Source organism: Phascolarctos cinereus, unplaced genomic scaffold (genome assembly GCF_003287225.1).
Source record: "Phascolarctos cinereus isolate Bilbo 61053 unplaced genomic scaffold, phaCin_HiC Scaffold_4;HRSCAF=312, whole genome shotgun sequence".
In the NCBI taxonomy this organism is placed as follows: Eukaryota; Metazoa; Chordata; class Mammalia; order Diprotodontia; family Phascolarctidae; genus Phascolarctos; species Phascolarctos cinereus.
This window is the reverse complement of record NW_027555847.1, coordinates 555,299,523-555,320,215: the sequence shown is the minus strand read 5'-3', so window position 1 is coordinate 555,320,215 and position 20,693 is coordinate 555,299,523. Positions and strand designations below refer to the sequence as shown.

Genomic DNA, 20,693 nt, shown 5'->3' with positions numbered 1-20,693 from the left:
AATGCGGTTTTGCCACGATCAAAAATGATTGATCCTATGGTTCAGATTCAGATGATCTAAGATACCACAACAATTACTCCCTAGAGCATCACAAAGTATCACATATCAACCCTTATTTGTTTCATGTTACCGAGATTCTGTGTCCCACTGGGTAATTTGTACCTTTGCATTCTACTCAAAGAGACAGCATCAGAATCAGTCATACAGCTAATAAGTATCCGAGGCCAGATTTCAATTCAGGTCTTTCTGACTTCAGGCTCAGCACTCTATCCATTGCATCATGTAGCTGCTTTTTAATTGCATTATTAAAGATTTCCTGATCAGGAGCTCCCTAAATCAGTGAAAACTCTACTGAGATCCAATTCTTTTACAAAAGCTATCTTCTCACTGAAACCCAACGAACCAGTTTTCAAGCAAACTAAGACCAGTTTAAATGTATGCCTATAGCAGTTGTACTCACAATTACAGTTATATTTGCAATCATCATTGGCCAAAAGGTGACTCCTGTATATTCCCTGTAGAATGGATTATCATAATATTCTAATACAGAAATTAGGGTTCTTGAGGAACAGCTTAAGAGCCATATTCTGAATATTTCTTATTTTTAGATACAAAAGCATTTCAGATGAAGAATGGGGAATCCCATCCCTCCCCCCACCTCTGACTAATTTAAACATGCTGAACTCTTACAAGTTCTACCATTTTACCCCTTTAAAGTCTACCTCATTCACAAAGAGCAAACTGTAGCTTCCTCTTGTATTTGGAAGAAGGGAGCAGGAAAGGCGCTTCAGTTCAACCATAAACACCCACATGAAACAAGTGTACTCTAAATAAATTTCTCAGTATACCCAAGGATTCAGTAAAAATAAGATTCTAAAGAAGACAAGTATGGGTTCTGCTAAATGTGTTCAAAATATAATATGAAATGTCCAACAGGCACTATTCATGAGACCCACTTACCTAAAGCTAAAAAAAAAAAAATCACCTACAAGTGTAAAGAGTGCATTCTGCCCACAACTCTACAACAGCACATTCTGGAGAATATCCTACTGCTACTCAGCATGGAACCAATTGGCCTTTTACAGCTTACTTTTAACTTTCATTCAAGGCAGTAGGAATCTGCCACAATGTCAGAGGTAACACACCAGACTGAAATTAAGGACATACATGGTGTTTTTAAATTGTTGTGCACTAAAGAACCACACAGAAATAGGTAGAACCTATGATAGAAGGACTTATCTTCTTTTATTTTGGGAGAGGGAGCAAGAAAACAGAAGACTATTACAATCTATCTCTCAGTTGATGTGATAAACTTTAAATATATGTAATAGTTCTATCCCCTACCACAGTTTTAGGCAGAAATATGAGAGAGACCTAAATGTCAAGAGGTAGCAGTTGATAATGTGTTGAGGGACAAGAAGTCAACAATAGAAGAGGAAGCATACAAAAGTAATGAATAGTCAAAGGCCCTGGATTTATGCCAAAGAGAAGTTGAAATCCCTGGAAAATTGATTCAGGCCAGAAACATTTACATGGCCCAGGACAGAACCCTTCACAAGTGAAGTCCCTGGAAATAATCAACAAATTAGCATCCAGTAAAGGAGAAGAGACTCTCAGCCTTTAATTTCTGGTAGCCAAGTCTAAAGAAATCCCAGGTGTTTAGGGAAGCTTGGCTCATATTTTGAAGAAGTGAACTAGAAGACCTCTAAGACATCATCCAGTTCTGTGGCTAGGAAAATGACTGGAAACTCAAGCAGGCATATTGCTTTAAGTATATGATAGATCTGACACCAGTTTTATTTTAACTTTACTTCTAGATTTTTCTCTTTCAGAAACCCTACATAAATGCATTTACTTGAACAAACCTAAATTGATACTTTCAGACATACTTGTAGACTTAATTGTAGAATAATAAGTGTATTGAACTGACCAGAAAAGTACTCTCTCCTTGTCTCATCAATCTTAGCACTATCTGAATATAGTTCAAAATACACTATATACTTTAAGAACAATGGCTATTAATCATCAAAACTGCTTAGTACTGGCTAAGAAATAGGGAGGTGGATCAGTGGAATAGGTTAAATATGCAAGACACAGTAGTCAATGACTATAGTAATCTATTTCTTGATAAACCCAAAGACCCCAGCTTCTGGGATAAGAACCCACTCTTTGAAAAAAACTGCTGGGAAAACTGGAAAACTGAAAAGTGGCAGAAACTAGGCATAGACTCAAATCTCACACCATATACCAAAATAAAGTCAAAATGGGTTCATGACTTAGATATAAAGGCTGATACCATAAGTAAACTGGGAGAACAAGGAATAGTTTACCTATCAGATCTATGGAGAACAGAAGAATTCATGACCAAACAGGAGACAGAGAAAATTATGAAAAGCAAAATGGATAATTTTGATTACATTAAATTGAAAAGTTTTTGCACAAAGCCAATGCAACTAAGATTAGAAGGAAGGTAGAAAATTGAGAAAGAATTTTTACAAGCAGTCTCCTTGATAAAGGCCTCATTTCTAAAATATATAGAGAATTAAGACAAATTTATAAGAACACAAGCCATTCCCCAATTGATAAATGGTCAAAGGATATGAACAGACAGTTCTCAGATGAAGAAATTAAAGCCATCTATAGTCCTACGAAAAAATGCTCTAAATCGTTATTGATTAGGGAAATGCAAATCAAAACAACTCTGAGGTACCACATCACACCTATCAGATTGGCCAACATGACAAAACAGGGAAATGATAAATGTTGGAGAAGATGTGGGAAAATTGGAACACTAATACATTGTTGGTGGAGTTGTGAAATGATCCAACCATTTTGGATGGAAAATGCTGTCCACATCCAAAGAAAGAACTATGGAAGCTGAATTGCTATCACTTATTTTTACTTTCTGTTGAGTTTTATTTCATCTTTCTGATGGTTCCTCCTATTGGTTTTAATTTTTTACTTACAACTTCACTAATGTGAAGATATGTTTAATAGGAATGTAAATGTAAAGCCTATATCAGATTGTGCACTGTCTTGGGCGGGGGGGAAAAAGAGGGAGAAAAATGTTCAACTAAAAAATATATGGAAGTGATTGTTGATAAATAAAAATAAATTAATAAAATAAGAAAGAAAAGAACAATGGCTATTACAGGTGACTATACATAGTGTAATTCTGCCAACCCAATTCCCTCTGGCTTTCCAGATCTTCAAGAACATTTTACCAGGGGTCAGAAGTCAAACCATTCCTGGAATTATCCTGTTACCCTTGGGCACATTTATTTCCTCATCTTCCAAAGATCCCAGCTTAACCACAGTCTCCAGGTCTGGCCCCACTCCTCAGTTCCAGTTATTTTATTTCCACAACTGTTGCTGTTGGTAGTCACTACTACCCCCTCCCCATTCATGCTATTTTCTGCCACCAAGGAAGGATCTGAACCTAGATTTCTGACTCCAAATTCAGCACTCCTTCCATTATGCCACTTGTCTCAGTAACGTACTGAGCATGCTTCCCTCTGGTCACCTTCATAAGGTATTTCTGGATAAAGTATAATGTCATATTTGAACCCAAACCTTCCTGACCAAAAGTCCAGTATTCCATCATCCACTTCACCACACAACTGCTACTCTGTATGTAAATTACATACCAAGTTCAACAATTACATATTTAAACTTGCATGTCATGATGTCTGAAAAGTATAACCAGCAGTTGTTTCATCACAAAATCATAGTATTAAGAGTCCTTAAAAACCCATCAAGTTTATGTCTTAGGCAAGATTGCATCTAAAACCAAGGTGCTATTTCTAAAATTTCCAGAAAGATATCAGAGTTTTACCAAATAACCATTCTCAGGATTGCACAGCTGTGCAGCCAACTGTCCTTGGAATTCTGATCAGAATTCAGACATACTGAGTAACAGCCGCCAGGAGAGGCAGAGGCAAACAGAGATACAGAGACACAGAAACTCATACAGGGACACAACACACAGTGCTAGACAGCATGGCAGACATAATAGTGAGTTACAGAGTACTACCCAATAGTAGAGCTAGAGATCTTAGAGATCATTTGATTCAACTCCCTTCTTCTAACAATGAGGAAACTAAGGCTGTTTTAGCCAAATTTTTTTTCTCAACAAAATGAAACTGCTTATAAATAAACACAAAATTTAAGAAAAAGAAAGACTCTTAAACTTGTAAGCAATAATTTAAGCTCTTTTTTAGAAAATGAAATCAAGTCTAGCTACTTATAAATTAGATGTTTCGAAACCATCACTGCATAGTCTACATATAGCCTTTGCCTTAACAAGGTGAATTTCTGTGATTATAACAAATACAAGATGAAAAATAAATGGTGATGAGTAATCATAACACTTTAATCTATATATGAGGTTATAAAATAATGATTTGCTTTTTATTTTTGAATGAAACATTCCATAAACTACACTACATTGGGAATTTAGAGGTAAACTGCCAGGTTATGTTGGATTTAAAATTTAACTCAGTAGATTGAGAAAACATCACCACAAGCATTTACAATTGCAGAGGAGGGAAGGAGTGTCTAGACCTATGATTTCATTAGTACATGGAACAAGTTTTGGGAGAAGAAACTCCATTTCTCAATGCAAATCTACAAGTGTTGTTCAACCTAATCTTAAAGAGTTGGCTTTAGCACAGAAAGGTTGAGTAACTTGCCCAAGGCTGCAAGTACAGTCAGTATGTATTACAGGTGAGAGTAGAACCCAAGTCATCCTAACTCTGAGAACAAGCATCCACTAAAACATACTGCTTATTTTTCAAAAAGGAAAAAGATCGTTTTATGTTTTTGATCTTAATTTTTTTTAACATTAAGAAAAATGTGCTCACTACATTTCAGCGTTTTAAATATATCAAGAAAGATGAAAGAAACCAACTGATATTTGAAATGCAAACAACTCAGTAAACAACAAAGAAATGTATTTCCATTTGAGGAAAAGGACAATTCTGTGAATATCCAACAAAGAGAAACAAAAAGTAACAAAGATCATTTTTTGTTCTTCTACAGCCCCTCTCTGTCTCATTTCAAGTATCCTAATATAAAGTACATCTAACAAAAAGGAGTCAAACACCTCTCCTTCATACATAGGACACTCATAGGTAACACACACAAAAGAGAAGACATAAATAGACCACATGGATCAAGAACGGGAAGCTCCAATAGAGATGGACACCAAACTCCATGTAGAGTTGAAGAGACCTTCATTGCATGTATGACCTCAAAAGCAGTCAATATCAGATGGAAAATGCCAAACTTCAGAGGACCTGAAGAGAGGCCTGCCCTGAAAAACATATGGCCCCCAGAGGGAATACTGCAATACAGCAACAAAACAGACACAAATAGCAGCATGTCAGGGAACCATGGCACTAACACTAATAGGGAGGCCAGAACCAATGAGTAATGAGGCATAGAGCTGTGTCATAAAGGAACAAAGTGAACCTTGCCCTGTCCTGGTACCATGAATCATCGGGACTGCACCAGTCTGGCAGGGCCTTGGAAGACTAGGGGGCTAGGTATAAAAGGGAAGGTTTATCCTCTAAGATAATAAACCTGAGTCACATAGATTAGTTTTAAGAGGCAGAAGGGACTACCCAAGTTCCTGTGGGAATCAGAAGATTTGTCTTACCTATGGGTTCATGCATGAATCCTTTCTATCTTTCTGTTATAGAAATAAAGCCTTTCCTGTAATAACCTGAGTGCTTGCAGGGGGACTGAAGGCTCTTTCTTGGCATGCTAAACCCCAGAATTACAATGAGGATCACCTCCAAAATGGTACCTGGATCCCTGTTAGGAGACATGTTTCATCACCAGGGTTATATTCACATAAGACTTCCACACGATGGGTAGTGCTGGACTTGGAATCAAGACCTGAATTCAAATCCAGCCTGACATGTGGGCCACGGCAAGTCAATTAACCTCTGTCTGCCACAGTTTTTTCATCTGTAAAATGAGGATAATAATAGCACCTACTTCTCAGGGTTGTTTTAAGGGCAAAATACAATATTTCTAAAGCATTTTGCAAATTTTAAGCACTTAGCAAACCCTATCTATATAAATACTAGCTGCTATTATCACACCTTTAGTGGTGCATGTGTCATTCCATCTCAAGTCCAGGTAAGGCAACTAATTACCTCCTATCTTTTTCCCCTCTCCTTCTTCCAAACTTTTGCAAAGGCATCCCCTCCAGATAAAGAATAGACCCTTCTCTAGGGGCAGCTAGATGGTACAGTGGATAGAGCACCAGGCCTGGAGTCAGAAGGACCTGAGTTCAAATCTGGCCTCAGACCAGACACTTGACATTTACTAGCTCTGTGACCCTGGGCAAGTCACTTAACCCCAACTACCTCACCCCCCACCCCCCCAAAAAAAAGAATAGACTCTTCCACCTGCTCTACTGGTCCAAATCTTATCCTGTCCATATACTAAAAGACAACTACAACTTCTTAGAAGCATAAGATTATACTTTTAGAGCTGAAAGGGCTTTTAAAGGTTGTTTAGTACAATCTGTTCACAGTACAGAAGAGGAAACTGAGGGCCAGAAAAGTTAATTGACTTGCCCAAGGTCAAATGGAGAGTAATAGGAGCAGAACCAAGGTCCTCTGACTCCAAATCCAAGCTGCCTTGTTTCAGATCCTCCACCAAGTCTCCCTATAAATTACATAAAGACTGGCCTAATATAACCCCTATATAGACCACTAATTTCTAGACAAGTCAGCATCCCTTCTACACGAACATAAAGATAGAACAATCTTAATGTAACACCAATATTACTCACCTAACTCCCATAGAAGCATTTTATGGCATACAAATTAGATACATTATTATATCATTTTTTAAATTTGATCACAAATATTCAACATATGCTTCATTTATGAACTGGGATGAGATAATACAAAAAGAAACTTTTTTATAGACTGTCCTATTCTCTGCCTGTACAATAAGCATTTGTTGAATGATTTTAATTTACAATTTAGTCTTTTCATATATTTATAAAAATGCTGTCATTCTGTCTTATTCACCAATATTTCTTTTGTGTCCTTTCTCCTCCTTTAAATATATGGTAGAGTTGGTGTGCTACAATGGACTGATTTTATTCCTCTCAAGTTGTTTAATGCTTTACAATGTCTTGAGAGTGCTTTGCGGGGGAAAAAACTTAACATGTTGAAGATATATTTATTGATTTCTGAATACATCTCCTCACCTACAGTGTAACCTCCCTATGGCCAAGCTACATCTAACATTCTTGCTGCCGCTAGTATCTACTACACTGTTAGACACAAGTCTCACATATTTTTCATTGATTGATTTTTGTCAGTTTGCCAAACAGTGACATTCAGCTCTCTGCTGGGTATTTCCACCTTAATGTACCACAGGCACCAAAAAAGCATGTCCAAAAAGGAATTCAACAACTCTACTCATAAACTTCTTTCTTTCTAAGTGAAAGGACCATCATCTTCCCAGACCCTCAGGTGCATGGCCTCAGAGTCCTTCTTAACTCTTTTCTTTTCCTCACTCCATATATCCAATAAGTTGTCCAGCCTTGTCAGTTCTACCACCACAATTTCTAATCTGTTGGCTATTTCTATCTTTCCATTCACAGTGACATTATCCTAGTCCAGCCTCCTATCACCTTAGATCAAGACTATCACAACAGCCTCCACTTACAGGAGGAAGCAAATTATCATATCCTGAATTATCACTTAGAAGGTATTATCCTAACAATCAAAGCCAGTGATACCTTAAAAACCTCCTATACTCTATGCTCCAGAAGGAAAGGGACTTACCTAAACTTTTAATCCTCCCCAGAGAGAGTTAGTAAAATGGTTTTTGAAACAATTTCAAAAACTAAGCCCTTAAGTGACAATACTAATTTTACACACTTGTACTATAACTTGAAAAAGACTGATTAAATAGGTTTGTGCTATAACTAGAATGGATGACCTTAGAGATACTCTAGTCTACCATCACCAGAATTTTACAAAGGAGGAAACTGTGTATCAAAGAAGTGACTCTTTAAAGGCCATACAGCTAGATAACTCAAATCAACTACTTCATCACAGATGAAAGTTAATGAACTGATAAGTCAGCTGATTAGATAAGATAGCCTATTTTTACTGACTTTTCCTAGAAATAAATCTTAATCTAATCACATCACCACTTTCCACACATTCCCTGCTCCATCTCACAACCTATGGACTCCGAATCCTCTGACACGCAAATCTAACTTTTAAATTTCAAGTAGCTCCCAAGGTTCTTTCCCACCATTTTAAAGTAACCTTTGTTTGTTAAAATTTTCAAAATACCAAATTATAATTAGCTACAAAAAAGAAAAGCAGCTAATGAGAGAAAAGAATGGCCCCAAACAAATGAAAATATTATACATATCTATCTGCCCTAAAAGTCTGCTATACAACTGGGAAAAGAAAAAAGAAAAACAACAACTGTACTTACTACTGCAAGCATCCCTGTAATATAAGCCCTCACATGCTCTCTGTGTAGCTGGGATAATAAGTAGGTAAACACAATAAGCATCAATTCTGAGAACTTGTAACAGTTAACCACAGAAGTTAAGTACATCTAAAAGCTTGTTAATCTATTCAACAAACTACTTGTGGATTTATTGCTTGTGGTACTTCTATGATTTGCGATAAACTGCATCTGAACTGCACTTGTAAACGGTATTTTCAGACAGTTCATTGGCATTTGACCTTTCTGATTTTCCATCTGAAGCTCTCCCAATGTGAGCTACATGAATTTTTGTGGTCATTTAGGGCAGGGCTCTAAATTAGGGAGTGCCTCCTCAAGACAACACACAAAGAGCCAAGAGCAAAAGACATGCTTCCTTTTCCTCAAAGGCTTCCTTCCTGTTCCCCGGCTTAAATGTCTCCAATCTTCTTCCTCTGGAGGGAATTACGTACAGGCTCCTCCTTCCAGTTGCAGAATTCACCCACCTACACACCAGAGTCTGCAGGACAGGGTTGGGCTGGGTAGACAAACTACTGGGGATTTCTATGCTTTGATTTTGTTTTCCCAGCCATTTAATGGACATTACAAGATGTCTTAAATTGAGCAGACTCCAGCAACTTAGACGGCAAATCCCAGTTACATACCTGCAACTTAAGATAGAAAATGTTTAGGGAGAATTAGAATTTGATATGGCCACATTTCAGATAGGAAACAAAGTTCCAAACAAAGGTTTCAAGGAACAGCTCTGGAAATGCCATTTCTCCACCTCCAGATATTCATACTTATTGCATAAACCAGCTCTACTGTAGCATTTGGGTTTGAGGTTTGTTTGCTTGTTAATCTCTACATCACAAAAAGAACACCACTGTACAACAGGAAATATAACTGAAAGGAGGTCAGCATCAGATTACCCTGACAATTTCCTATAAGGTAAGGCAATAGCTGCTTGCCCTGCTGTTCTCTCATTCACTACCTAAAACAGGTGATATTTCAAATGTCTGCATCCTACATTCTTTATTTGACTGACAATTCCTTCAGATATGTGAAGACTTCACAAATCTGCCCTGTTTCACTCAAAGTTTCCTTCAGCTTTCAGTCTAAACACTCCTTCAAGAAAAGAGACTCTCCCTACCCCACAGTAACCTTTTCCTCATCCCTCTAAATGAATTAACAAGAGGTAAATCAAAATGCAAACTATTTCAGCCAATAAAAATGTTACCTCCTTATTCTCCAGTTGAATTATGATTTTCCCAATCTAAAAATTCCCATTATTCACCTGATATATTGTGGGTACATTATTCAACTGCATATTGGACCCAGCTGACAAGTTGGCTAGTTTTGTTCAACTGCTTTCCTTACCCCTCCCCCTTTATTTTTTTATTATAAGGGATGGCTCTCTGGATGGGGGAGAGGAAATGGATAAACCAAGAAAGGAAAGCAAAGTAAATATAAAAGATGTCAATAAAAACAATTGAGTGTATCTAATGATACAGTTGTGACTTGATGGAACTACAAGGAAAACTCAGTAACACCTCCCCCCTCCAAAGTCATCTAATCAACCAACTTACTGAATGCTTAACTCCCAACTAGTTCTAGCTCATGATATGTGAGCACACTAAAATAAGAATGCGATCTAGATCTGAATCCCAATTCTGCCACTAACTAGCTATGTAACATTCGGAAAATCATTTCCCTTATCTGAAACTCAGTTTCCTCATGTGTAAAATAATAAGGTTGTATTAGATACCTAAAATATATTCCAACTTCTATATAATAATCCATGAAAATTTAAAGAAAGAGCTATAATTTTACCAGTGTGAGGAACACCCAGCCATAGATCAGAATCTGTCAAGGACTTAGAAATTCTTAAGGCAAAAGAAATTAACTGACTTGCCCAAAGTCAAGTAACTAGCAAATGCCAGAGGCAAGATTTGAATAAGATCCTTCTGACTCTTAACTTCAGCATTCTAGCCCTCACAGCCATGGTCTAGAGAAGCAACCCTTGTGGAAAAGGAGTTTGGCAGCCCAGTCATCATCAACACCTACTGCCACCAACTGCCACCAACAAAGTAGGCAAGCCAGTCTATGTGAAGTAGAAAGGGACAGCCAGGGGGCAAACCAAACCACCACTACCACCTTGACTATCAACTCTCCTCAGATTATGGTAGAAATAGTCCCGCATTCTAAACTCAAGAACTTAAAGACCCCAACCACCAGCCCTGCTTCCAACCAGGCCCCCTGTAGCCATCACTGAAGGAAGCAATCCTTGAGGAGAAGGGACCCACCATTTCTACCACCACCGACATCAGTCACTGATGAACTGTCACTAATGTACTAATAAGTCCAAGAGCCCACAGAAATAGCAGTACCACCACCCCCCAAAAAAAATAGTGGTTCTACTTCTAGTTCAGCTCTAACAAACATTTTTCAGGGAAGATACTATTGTAGAGATTCAACCTGTCTATTGCCTCTACAAGTTCACCTTCTTGGCAATCACAGCTACTGAACACCAAGATAAAAAAGTTTTTGATGCCGAAGTCCTTGGCACTACCAAACAGTTCAATGCTAGAAACAGATATGCCTTTACTAACAAAAATGACACTGAAGACACATTACAATCAACTTTGCTGAAATGTCTTTATGATTACTATGTCTCTCCTTCTGCCCTGCAGCTGATTCCTCCTTTGGGTGTCTCTGTTAGAAGGGGAGATCTTTGAAAGAGGATGCTGCCTTTCCTTTCTATTTGTATCCTCAATACTAAGCACTGTATTTGTACATAATAAGCACTTAATAAAATGCTTTTTCATTCATTCAATCTATCCACCATGCAATTTTTCCTCTACCTATGAAACTATAATATAAAATCAATAACACCATATAAAACATGTCAAAATTGTACAATCTTAGGAATGATAGTTTGTGTTTTCACTGAGCTATTTGGTTAGCTTGCAAATCACCTCAAATGTATTATCATATTTGATCCTCAATAATCTCGGGAGGCATGTAATTATTAAATATTACTCCCTTATTTTATAGATGAGTAAATAAAGGCTCTAATAGGTTGAGATTTGTCCAAGGTCATTTAGACAGTATAAGTGGCAGAGCAAAGATTTGAATCCATATTAAATCTTTCAACAAACATATATATAAATATATATATATATGAAAAATGTGTGTGTATATCTATACACACACACACATATATATACATATATATACACACACACATATATATCATAGGAAAATTAAGAGCTCCAAATTCTAATCCAGACAATCACATTCTCTCAGGAATTGACCACAACAAGCTGAATTAAACCTTTCCATCTGAGAGTCCTCACAGTTAATTATTACCTAACTATCCTGAAGTTAATAACATTATACAATTTCAGACCAAAGCGTAAGTTACATTATATCAAAGAGCATCCAAAGAAAAAATAAGCTTTATTATCCTTGGTAGAGTCAAAATTTTGTGAAAAATCATGAGAATTCTTCATCTAGAAACTCCTGACATTTCCTCTATCTTAAAAGAATGTTCAGGGAAAAAGTTCATCAAAAATGGGATGAAGCCCCATGATCTTTACTGATAACCTACTTCATTAACTTCTGTTTGTCTAGCTTCAAGATGACTTAGTTTGACAGACTGAAAACAACCACAAAAAACATTCAAATGTAGAATACCTTGGCCAATGGCCAATATGAAAAAGAGTAAAATAAAAATTATCTTTAAAAGCACATGGGGGAGGGAGGGAGATAAAAGCAAAATTAAATTCCCAAAGCAGAAAAGCAGTACCTTCTACAATTAACACTCAATTATTTGCACCAGTGGAGGTAAACACAGTTGTACATAAATCAGAAGCCATGGATAACCCAAAATTCAGACCTCTTTCAATTTGAAACATATTTTTGACCTTATATTTAAACACAAATGTGCACACTTTGCTGGGAAATCACTTCAAATAAAATAATGAAACCACAGGAACCTGGCCAATTTCCTCATTCTGCCCCATGGCTCAACTCCTCCTTCTACCTCAGATGCAAACAGAATGGAAGAACTTACTACATTCCAAATTTTTAATAAAAATCACACGTTCTGAACCATTCATTTTCCTTTTGTTCTGAACAACTTTTGCAAGAACAAACTTCCCCAAAATGGTACAAAGCTTTAGGACAGAATGGTCTCACGGACCTGAGGCTGCACTCAAACCCAAGTAAACCCACACTCAAAATTTCCCTAAAACAGAATTGTATAGTTGAATGTCTGGATCTCAAATTACTTCCCTGAATACTACTACATAGGAAATAAATTAAGAAAGTAGATATGCCAACAAGCATATAATTAATGTCGCTATATATTCTGAATTTTTAAAATGGTTAAAATAACCTAGCAATAATTAAGCTAAATCATTAATAGACCAGAATTATCTATAAACAAATAGTGTCTAAATTCTAACTTGCAAAGACAATAGCTATAGAAAATCAAAAGTCTGCACAATTTTAGATTAAAATGAATACTCTTTTCCAGTGAAACATTACAAAAACATTTCTAGAAATCTGATCTTCCAAATGTAAAGCAAAACCCCATATTTCTTAATTAATTTCCATGAAGTAATCAACCCACCAGGCAACTAGGTAGAAGGAAACAATAAATACAGGAAATGTTTAGCAAGGTGTCTCTTCATGTCACATTGTTAAACCAGGGGGAAAAAAATGAAAGTTCACATGTAATAATGGTATACATGGTCAAAAAGCACAAGACAGCTATAAGGAAGCATAAATCCACAACTGAAGATACAGAATTCCCTGCAATCTCAAAAAGTTAAGAGAAACTTTTTTTTTTCTTTATATCTATCCGTGGATGGCAATTAAGAGGCATGACTACATTTTGGCCTATTTTCACTATTAACGGATTTCATCAACTCATTAATTTGCAATCAATTTTCTCATCACCAAATCAGGTGAAATTATAATGGTTAAATAAAATACTGTACGGTAATGTTAAATTCACTACCTGATATTACTCATCAACAAAAACAAGAGATCACCCTAGATAAGTAGAAGTGAAATTCTCTTGTAATCAACTTCACACACAGAAAGGAACAGTATCATAATGGCCTATGTTAATAAAATACACCAATATTACTAAAGCATGCTTGCTTGGACTTGGGTCATAAAGCACCATCCCAGAAGCATACTGAATGAAGGAATGAAATCAATCTAATGACAAAAATTTGTTACAGCTAATTAACAAGTTAAGTAACTTGATGATTGCTTCTTTTCTATTCTCTGTGGAAAGTGTACTCTACATCTTACAGCGTAGAGAGGAAAAGCACTGATTCTGACCCCTGAAGAGCTCAGATCATACCTAAAATTCCAAAACTATGTAATGTTAGGTTTGCATCTGAGTTAATTCACAGATATTATACCACAGTGTCAATACAGACTAATCAGAAGTAGGTATTGTATAGCTAAAAATTGGCTGGAATTCAAGCTGTCAACCTTTTAACTTCTCTATAAGGAAAGCTCACTTCCTCACAAAGCTGCCAAGATAAGTTATGTTTTGTAATTCCACCTTACTTTAATATGTTCTTGTTGGGACACTCCAAGAAAAAGAAGAAAAACCATAACTTCTAGAGAAAAAGTATTGCTTTTAAAGCAATACTTCAAAACTACAAGTTGTAAAAGGTCAGATACATAAGCCTGAAACACATAAGATAACCACTGCAGATATTAAGCTAAGGATTCCACTTCATTCACCTTTTGCCCCTAAAACAACATACTCCACTCACTATCTCCACAGAATAAATCAGCCTTTGCTGTTATGACTGATGACAGGCTTATCTTAAATTTCATTTACAAAAAGCTTCCTCCTGATGGGCCATCTCCAGTCATCCTGATCTAAATCTTGCCACTGGACCCAGATGGCCTCACAGAAGAAAGTAAGGCTGGTGACCTTGCACAGCCTTCCCTCCCTTAAATCCAATTCACTTGCAAGTCGTGGCATCACCTTCCTGATATCATTGGTTCTCTTCAGAGAATGAAGGAAAAACAATAACAGCTTCCTCCTGATACTAATAATTTTCTGACTATACAGTTTTATCACTGTATGGTGGGTTTTTTTTTAACCCAACATTTTGTAATGTTTCAGAATAGATTTAGGTAGTTCAACTATTCAAATAAATTAATCACTGCAGTGTATTTTTAAAATAAAACATTAGAGTCTGCACAACACAAAATAAAACTTATGATCTATTCTGTCCTCACTATGTGTTCTTCTATTTAATTCCAAAGAAGGAGGGAGGGAGGAACAAACCACAAGAAGTCAAGACTGTCACTTTCTTTTCCTGGAAATCAATATGATCCTGCCTCTGTTTTCCCTGAGTAAAAGATCTCAAACTTTTGCCTTCTTGTAGTTACGAACTTCCAGCTTGTGATGATTTCTGCCATTTTCAGTAAAACATTAATTGTTGTTTTTCAGCAGATTTTCCAATACTGATTTAAGAACCTTCCTGGTTCAAAATAACAGAATCTGTAGGGGGAAAAATAACTACTTGCTCAGTCAGTGTCTCTTCCTCCCCTCAGGAGGATGGAAGACTGAAATCAAATAACAGAAACGAATTATGGGCCTCATAACATGGAGCAGTGTTGAAACTAATCAACCAACAGCAAAAGAAGTGAGGGGTTGCTTCTATTTTTAAAATGTTCTGGGACTTTAAGGGCAAAACCCTGCAGAGAAATATGAAACCAAGCTGCACAATGAAATCCAAAATGCATTTGATGTCTTCATCCCTGCTGAGGTATTAATCCTAATCTACAAGCAGACCTCTGGTGGTGATTCATCTGTAAGCTGAACGTGCCCATGCATAGAATCTCACAGATAGAACTGGGCCTCTCAAGGCAAGAATGATTATGTGAAGCAATTTTTCATTCTTATTTATGGGGCAACTGAATAAAGGACTAACTAATTCCTGGCTTATAGTTGGCACTTAATAAATGCTAGTTGACTGACTACTCACAAAAAAAGACAGTAATCCTGAAATCAACACATAAATCTTTTCAATAAAGATCCTAAATATTTATTTACTCCAGTAGCAACTGTAACAATTGTTCCAAGAGTGAAGGGGATAAAAATCGGCAGAACTAGATTTACTTTGTTCTGCAAATGATAACACTTTATTTCGTTAAACATTAACTTCTGGTAGCAATCTCATTCCGGTTGAGTGACACATAGCAGGTGTCAGGTCAACAAGTCAAACAGAAGCAGCACCATGACAAGAATAAAAATATTACACCTGGAGCAGGGAGTAAGGGGTGAGAACTGCACTCAGCAGGATAACTTTCCCAAACAATGCAACCAACTAGATTTGGTTCTGATGTTTATTTTACATCCCAAGTAAAAAGGTAAATATTTGAATGTGTGTGATTGTAACTTTATTGCCAGAATGAAAAGGACCCCCATTATTTTGCTACTACTACTACTACAAGGGGGGGGAGAGAAACAGAGTATCAACTCTGTACAGTAGTGTTATATAAGGGAAGTATCAACTCTGTGTATACTATAGTGTTACATAGCCAAACTCAGTTTAAGGATGTCAGGCCCAGCTTGAGGACATGGTGCTACCATAAAAATTAAAAGCAGGTAACAGAAATTAACCCCATATCCCAGAGGAGTTTGAAGTGTTTTTAAATTCTCTGCCTGCCCTGGAGCAAAAATAAAACAAACAACTTGCCAGCATAAACACAAATAGCACAAAAATCTCTAATCAGAAATGTCTGTTCCTTCACACTTATCTTTTTATCAGACCTAAGCAATACGATGTCTGAACACCCCGAAATTACAGAGCAGTAATGACTGCTTCCTTTAGCAATAAAGCTATGTATTCAAGTTCACCTTCACTTGGGATCTTTGTGAGAAGAAAAAGTCACCAATCAACAGGTGACTTAGAGAAACACATCAAGTCACTCTTTGCTCCTTTTCCCTGAGAGGAAATAATTTTGTAAAAATAAATAAATATATAGAAACTTTTTTTCTGGTCTATTTTTACAGTCTAGTGCAATGGTATTTTGGATGAATGCCAATGGTTTTCTTTTCAGGGGCTTACCAGATAAATGCCACATTCTCGAATCATTTTAGGAACATTTTCTCATACTGTTTCACAGAACAGCTCAGAATTAATAAGGATCCAACAGTTACTACTTTTCAAATGCAAATATGCTTCAATTTAGTAAATACAGGCCCCTTTTCAACAACTCCTCTAGTGTCTACATAGCTCAGAGAACAACCCTTATTTTCCCCAAAATTAAAGCCCACATTACAGTCAGATTATCCCTACCTCAGCACCAAATTAAGTGGTCCAGGTTTCAAACTGCACTGGGAAAGACTTGTTTTAAATTATTATGATTTCACAATTTTAAACCTCGATGCCCAAAGCAGACTTCCTCAAGTGACAGCGCAGTGTGGTGGGGAGAGTACAGAATAGAGTCCCTAGACCTGGATTCTAATGCTGGTTCTACCCCCAGAAAGCTGTGTGACCCTAAATAACTGTGTTTCCGTTTTCTCAGCTGTAAAAAGAGATTAACTCGGATAATCTCTAAGGTTGCTTCCAGCTGTAAAATTCTGAGGCCATGGCCCTGTGGTTCTATCACAGCTGATGATTACCATCTAAGACTTGTCCTTGTCTTTGCTAGGTCATCTGTCCTAGCGCAGCAGTTATCCAAGGGCGGGGAGGGGGGGAGGGAGGGAGGTGCTGGGGGAGGGAGGGAGGAAGAGGAGGAGAACTTGGACTTCCAGCAGCCTCAGACTCTAAGAGCTGGTGGTGACAAACTTGAAGCTGTTCTAACAATAGGGCACATCCAGTTCGTTTTCTCCAGCTTAAACTTGCACAACTCTTAAGTGGTTGGATTTATTCCTCTCCTCTAGTTATTGGCTTTACCTTTCTCCTTGTTTGGTGTTAGAAGGGGGAGGGTGTAAGACAGTCTGATTCCCCTCCATCTCCACCACGCACTTTGTATTCAGTTCCAGTTCTGGGAGGGGGGCAAAAAGAAAGAAGAACGTTGCAAAGTCTGGGCATCCATCACTCAAGTCCGCCTCCCCCTGCACCGACGACAGACGCCCCGAGCTTTGGGTGTGCTGCGTCCCTTCCCAACGCTCCCCCTCCACCAGGGCTCCTCGACCGGGCTTGGCACCCTCTTTTGGAGTGGCCCTGAGGGGCGGGGCGGGGCGGTTGGCCCGGCAGCAGCTCCCAGGCACGGCTTGGGGCAGAGGCGCGCAGGAGGAGAGTCCAGTCGATGCACGGGGGACAGCACCAGCCACCGGAGATGCAGGGCTCTCAGCGGCGGCCACTCTCTGCTCGGCTCTCTGCCCTTCCTCCCGCAGGCTCCCCTCCTTCTTCCCCTCCCACCCCTCCACCCCCGCCCGCCCGCCAGCAAACCTCCCCACCCCGAGCGCTTTCCAAAGTTGCCCTCCTGCCCGCCGAGCCAAGGAAGGAAGAGGAGGAGGAGGAGGAGGTGGAGAAGTAGGGTGGGGGAAGCAAAGATACTTACCTCGCCTGTTCATGGGCCGAACTCTCACGGCAACTTTTACCTTGGTATCCGACATGTTTTCCAAGCCCCCCTGCTGTCCCCTCCCCCAGCCAGCCCCGCACGCGCCCGGCGCCCGGACTCCGCTGCTCCCCGAGGGCGGCAGCCCAGTTCACAGGGCGCCTCGCGGGGAAGCCTCCGTGCGCGGCCTCGGCCGCTGCGCCGTCTGCAGCGAAGGGCGGTGCAACGTCGGAAGGTCCATCCTGGGGGAAGCGCAAGACACCAGGAACCTCTGCCCGAGAGGAGAGAGGGGAGGGCGGGAGGAGGGAGGAGGGAGGGGGCGAGGAGCAGAGAGCCTGTCGCTGCGGCGCCTCAACTCTCCCTTCTCTAGCCTCGTTTGCATAACTGAGCTCCCCGCGCGGGCGCTCCTCGTCGCAGCCCGGGCGGCGGCCCCATTCCGACCGCCATCTTCCGCCCACAGCCCCGGAGGCGGCAGCAGCAGCTCCCGTCTCCCAGTTTCCCGAGCCTCGCTCTCTCGGCCCAAGAGGCAGCGGCTCCGGAGAAATCCGGAAACGGCCGAGTGGCGCTCGGCGGGGGCGGGGGAAGCGCAGAGCCCCGGAGCTGCCCAGTGCGGGGCGCGGAAAGGCACGAAGAGGCTCGGCGGGGGCCGCGGCTGCTAGCTCGCAGGAGGCTGGCCGGGGCGGGAGGGGGAAGCCGTGCTCGGGGGCGGCTGCATTGTTTCCAGCGTGGGGCGGGCCTCAGGCCCCCGCCCCAGGCCACACCTGCGTGGACGCCTGCTGAGTTTCTGCCCTGAGGGATCCCAGCCGGAATAGCGAAACTCTCTTCTCTGCTTTACGCCAACCTCCACTCCAGTCCCGAAAGCGCTTTGCAAAGCGGGAATCATTCGGGGTGGGCAGGTCTCATTCACGAAGCTAAATACTATGCAAACAGAAAAGCACTTGCAGTACCCTCGCTCCTATTCTCTGACTTCCATAATCCTTGTCTTCCAAGATTCAGTCCTGATGGCTCTTCTCTTCTCTACTACCCTCCCCCCAACTTTGGACCCGTGGACCTGTGATGAATAGGGAACTCCCAATATAGACACTACCTCCACCTTTACAGGTCTCTCTCTCCCTTCCTTCTCTCTCTCTCTCTCTCTCTCTCTCTCTCTCTCTCTCTCTCTCTCTCTCTCTCTCTCTCTCTCTCTCTCTCTCTCTCCAACCCCCCCCCCCAGATTCAAGAGTCTCAGTTGCCTGGGCATCCTGAAATGTTGACATGCACACCATCACACAACTAGCATGTGTCAGAGACAGGATTTGAACTCAGGTGTTCTAGCCGAGGTTGGCGCTCTGTCTACTGAGTTGGCTATACTCCTTTGATATATTATTGATTCTTGTATCTCCCCCTGTTTTCCAACTCAAATTCTGTCCTCCTCCGACCCACCACCCACCACTCATTCTTCAATATGACACACAGGAGGAGATTCTAATCTAGTTGGAGAAATAAGATGTATAACCATGAAGCAAATAGAAAAAAAAAGGGTGATACATGAATACAGTAGATTATATAATTCAATCCTAAATAGCAGAAAAATTTGGGGTGCTGTGATTTTCTCCTGACTTTCCCAAATATTTAATCAACATCAGTCCTGTCAGATCTTCCTTTGACATGTACATCCCTTCTTTGTAACTGCCATGACATTTTGTTAAAGGCTGCTCCGCTGAAATCTCAGATTTGGCTTCCTTGCCTCAAATCTTTGTCCCAATTCCTTCTCTCCACTACCAATTAAATCTTCTTAATGTACTGCTTCTATCTCACAACTACCCTTTACGAGCAAAAAACCTTTCCCACCCTCCCTATCCAAACTTAGTTCTTACTACCAGAGCTTTAACTAGATCAGAGAATCTGGAGCTTTGGCTCAGGAAGCAAAAAAATTAGTGTCCATTAACATTTCAGGATCCTCAGGCAACTGAGACTCTTAAATTCTAAACAATTTGTTAATCTGCAACTATGGAGGTAGTGTCCACATAGGTAGGTCCCTACACCTGTAGTTATCACAGGCCCACAGGTCCAGACCAAAAAGAAAGAAAAGAGGTTATCATAAAGGCCACAGCACCAGAGAGAAATCTTGAAAGACAAGGATTCTAAAAAGCAGAGATAAGGCTTTACCAGTGATAGTACTGAAAAGCAGTTAGGACTTCCAAAGTCAAATACCTAAGCACAGGTCTCACCATGTTGCTAGTCTGCTCAATAAGCTGGAATGGTTCCCTATTACCTCTACAATCAAATACAAACTCCTCTAGTTGGCATTTAAAGCCTTTCATAACTTAGTTCCAATTAAACTTTCCAACTTTATTTTTTATTACTCTCCACACACTCTGTGATCCAGCCAAACTGGCCTATTTTTTCCTTATAAACAATATTCTTCTATCTCTGTACATTGTTTAGGTTGTTTCCTGTTGCCTAGAATTCCCTCCCACCTAATCTTGCCTGTTATAATCTGGCTGCCTTTGCAGCTCTGATCTTTTTTAATTTATTGCTTTTTGCTTTTTTTCTTCAAGACTATCCTTCACTTTTATATATCTGCATTCCCAATCAGTTGTTCACTCTTGTTTCTTTGCTGGGATTTGCCACCATATATTCAAGTTTTTCTGTGCTGCCAATTATTTTTGCTGTGT

The 20,693-nt window shown here is 39.6% G+C and overlaps 1 protein-coding gene across 4 annotated transcripts in view; it reads right to left on the bottom strand.

Annotated features, from left to right (window-relative positions):
• Positions 1–18,161, bottom strand: part of KIF13A (kinesin family member 13A) — a 245,689-nt gene extending 227,528 nt beyond the window's left edge. For 2 of the 4 annotated variants that reach the window (XM_020986811.2, XM_020986812.2), the window contains exons 1-2: positions 18,040–18,161; positions 17,430–17,520 (exon numbers count right to left, since the gene is read on the bottom strand). In XM_020986811.2, the coding sequence (XP_020842470.1) occupies positions 17,430–17,520; positions 18,040–18,094 (146 nt within the window). In that variant the 5' untranslated portion in view covers positions 18,095–18,161. The remainder of the gene's footprint in view (positions 1–17,429; positions 17,521–18,039) is intronic. The other 2 variants (XM_020986813.2, XM_020986814.2) reach the window with 1 other exon arrangement.
• Positions 18,162–20,693: the final 2,532 nt, after the last annotated feature.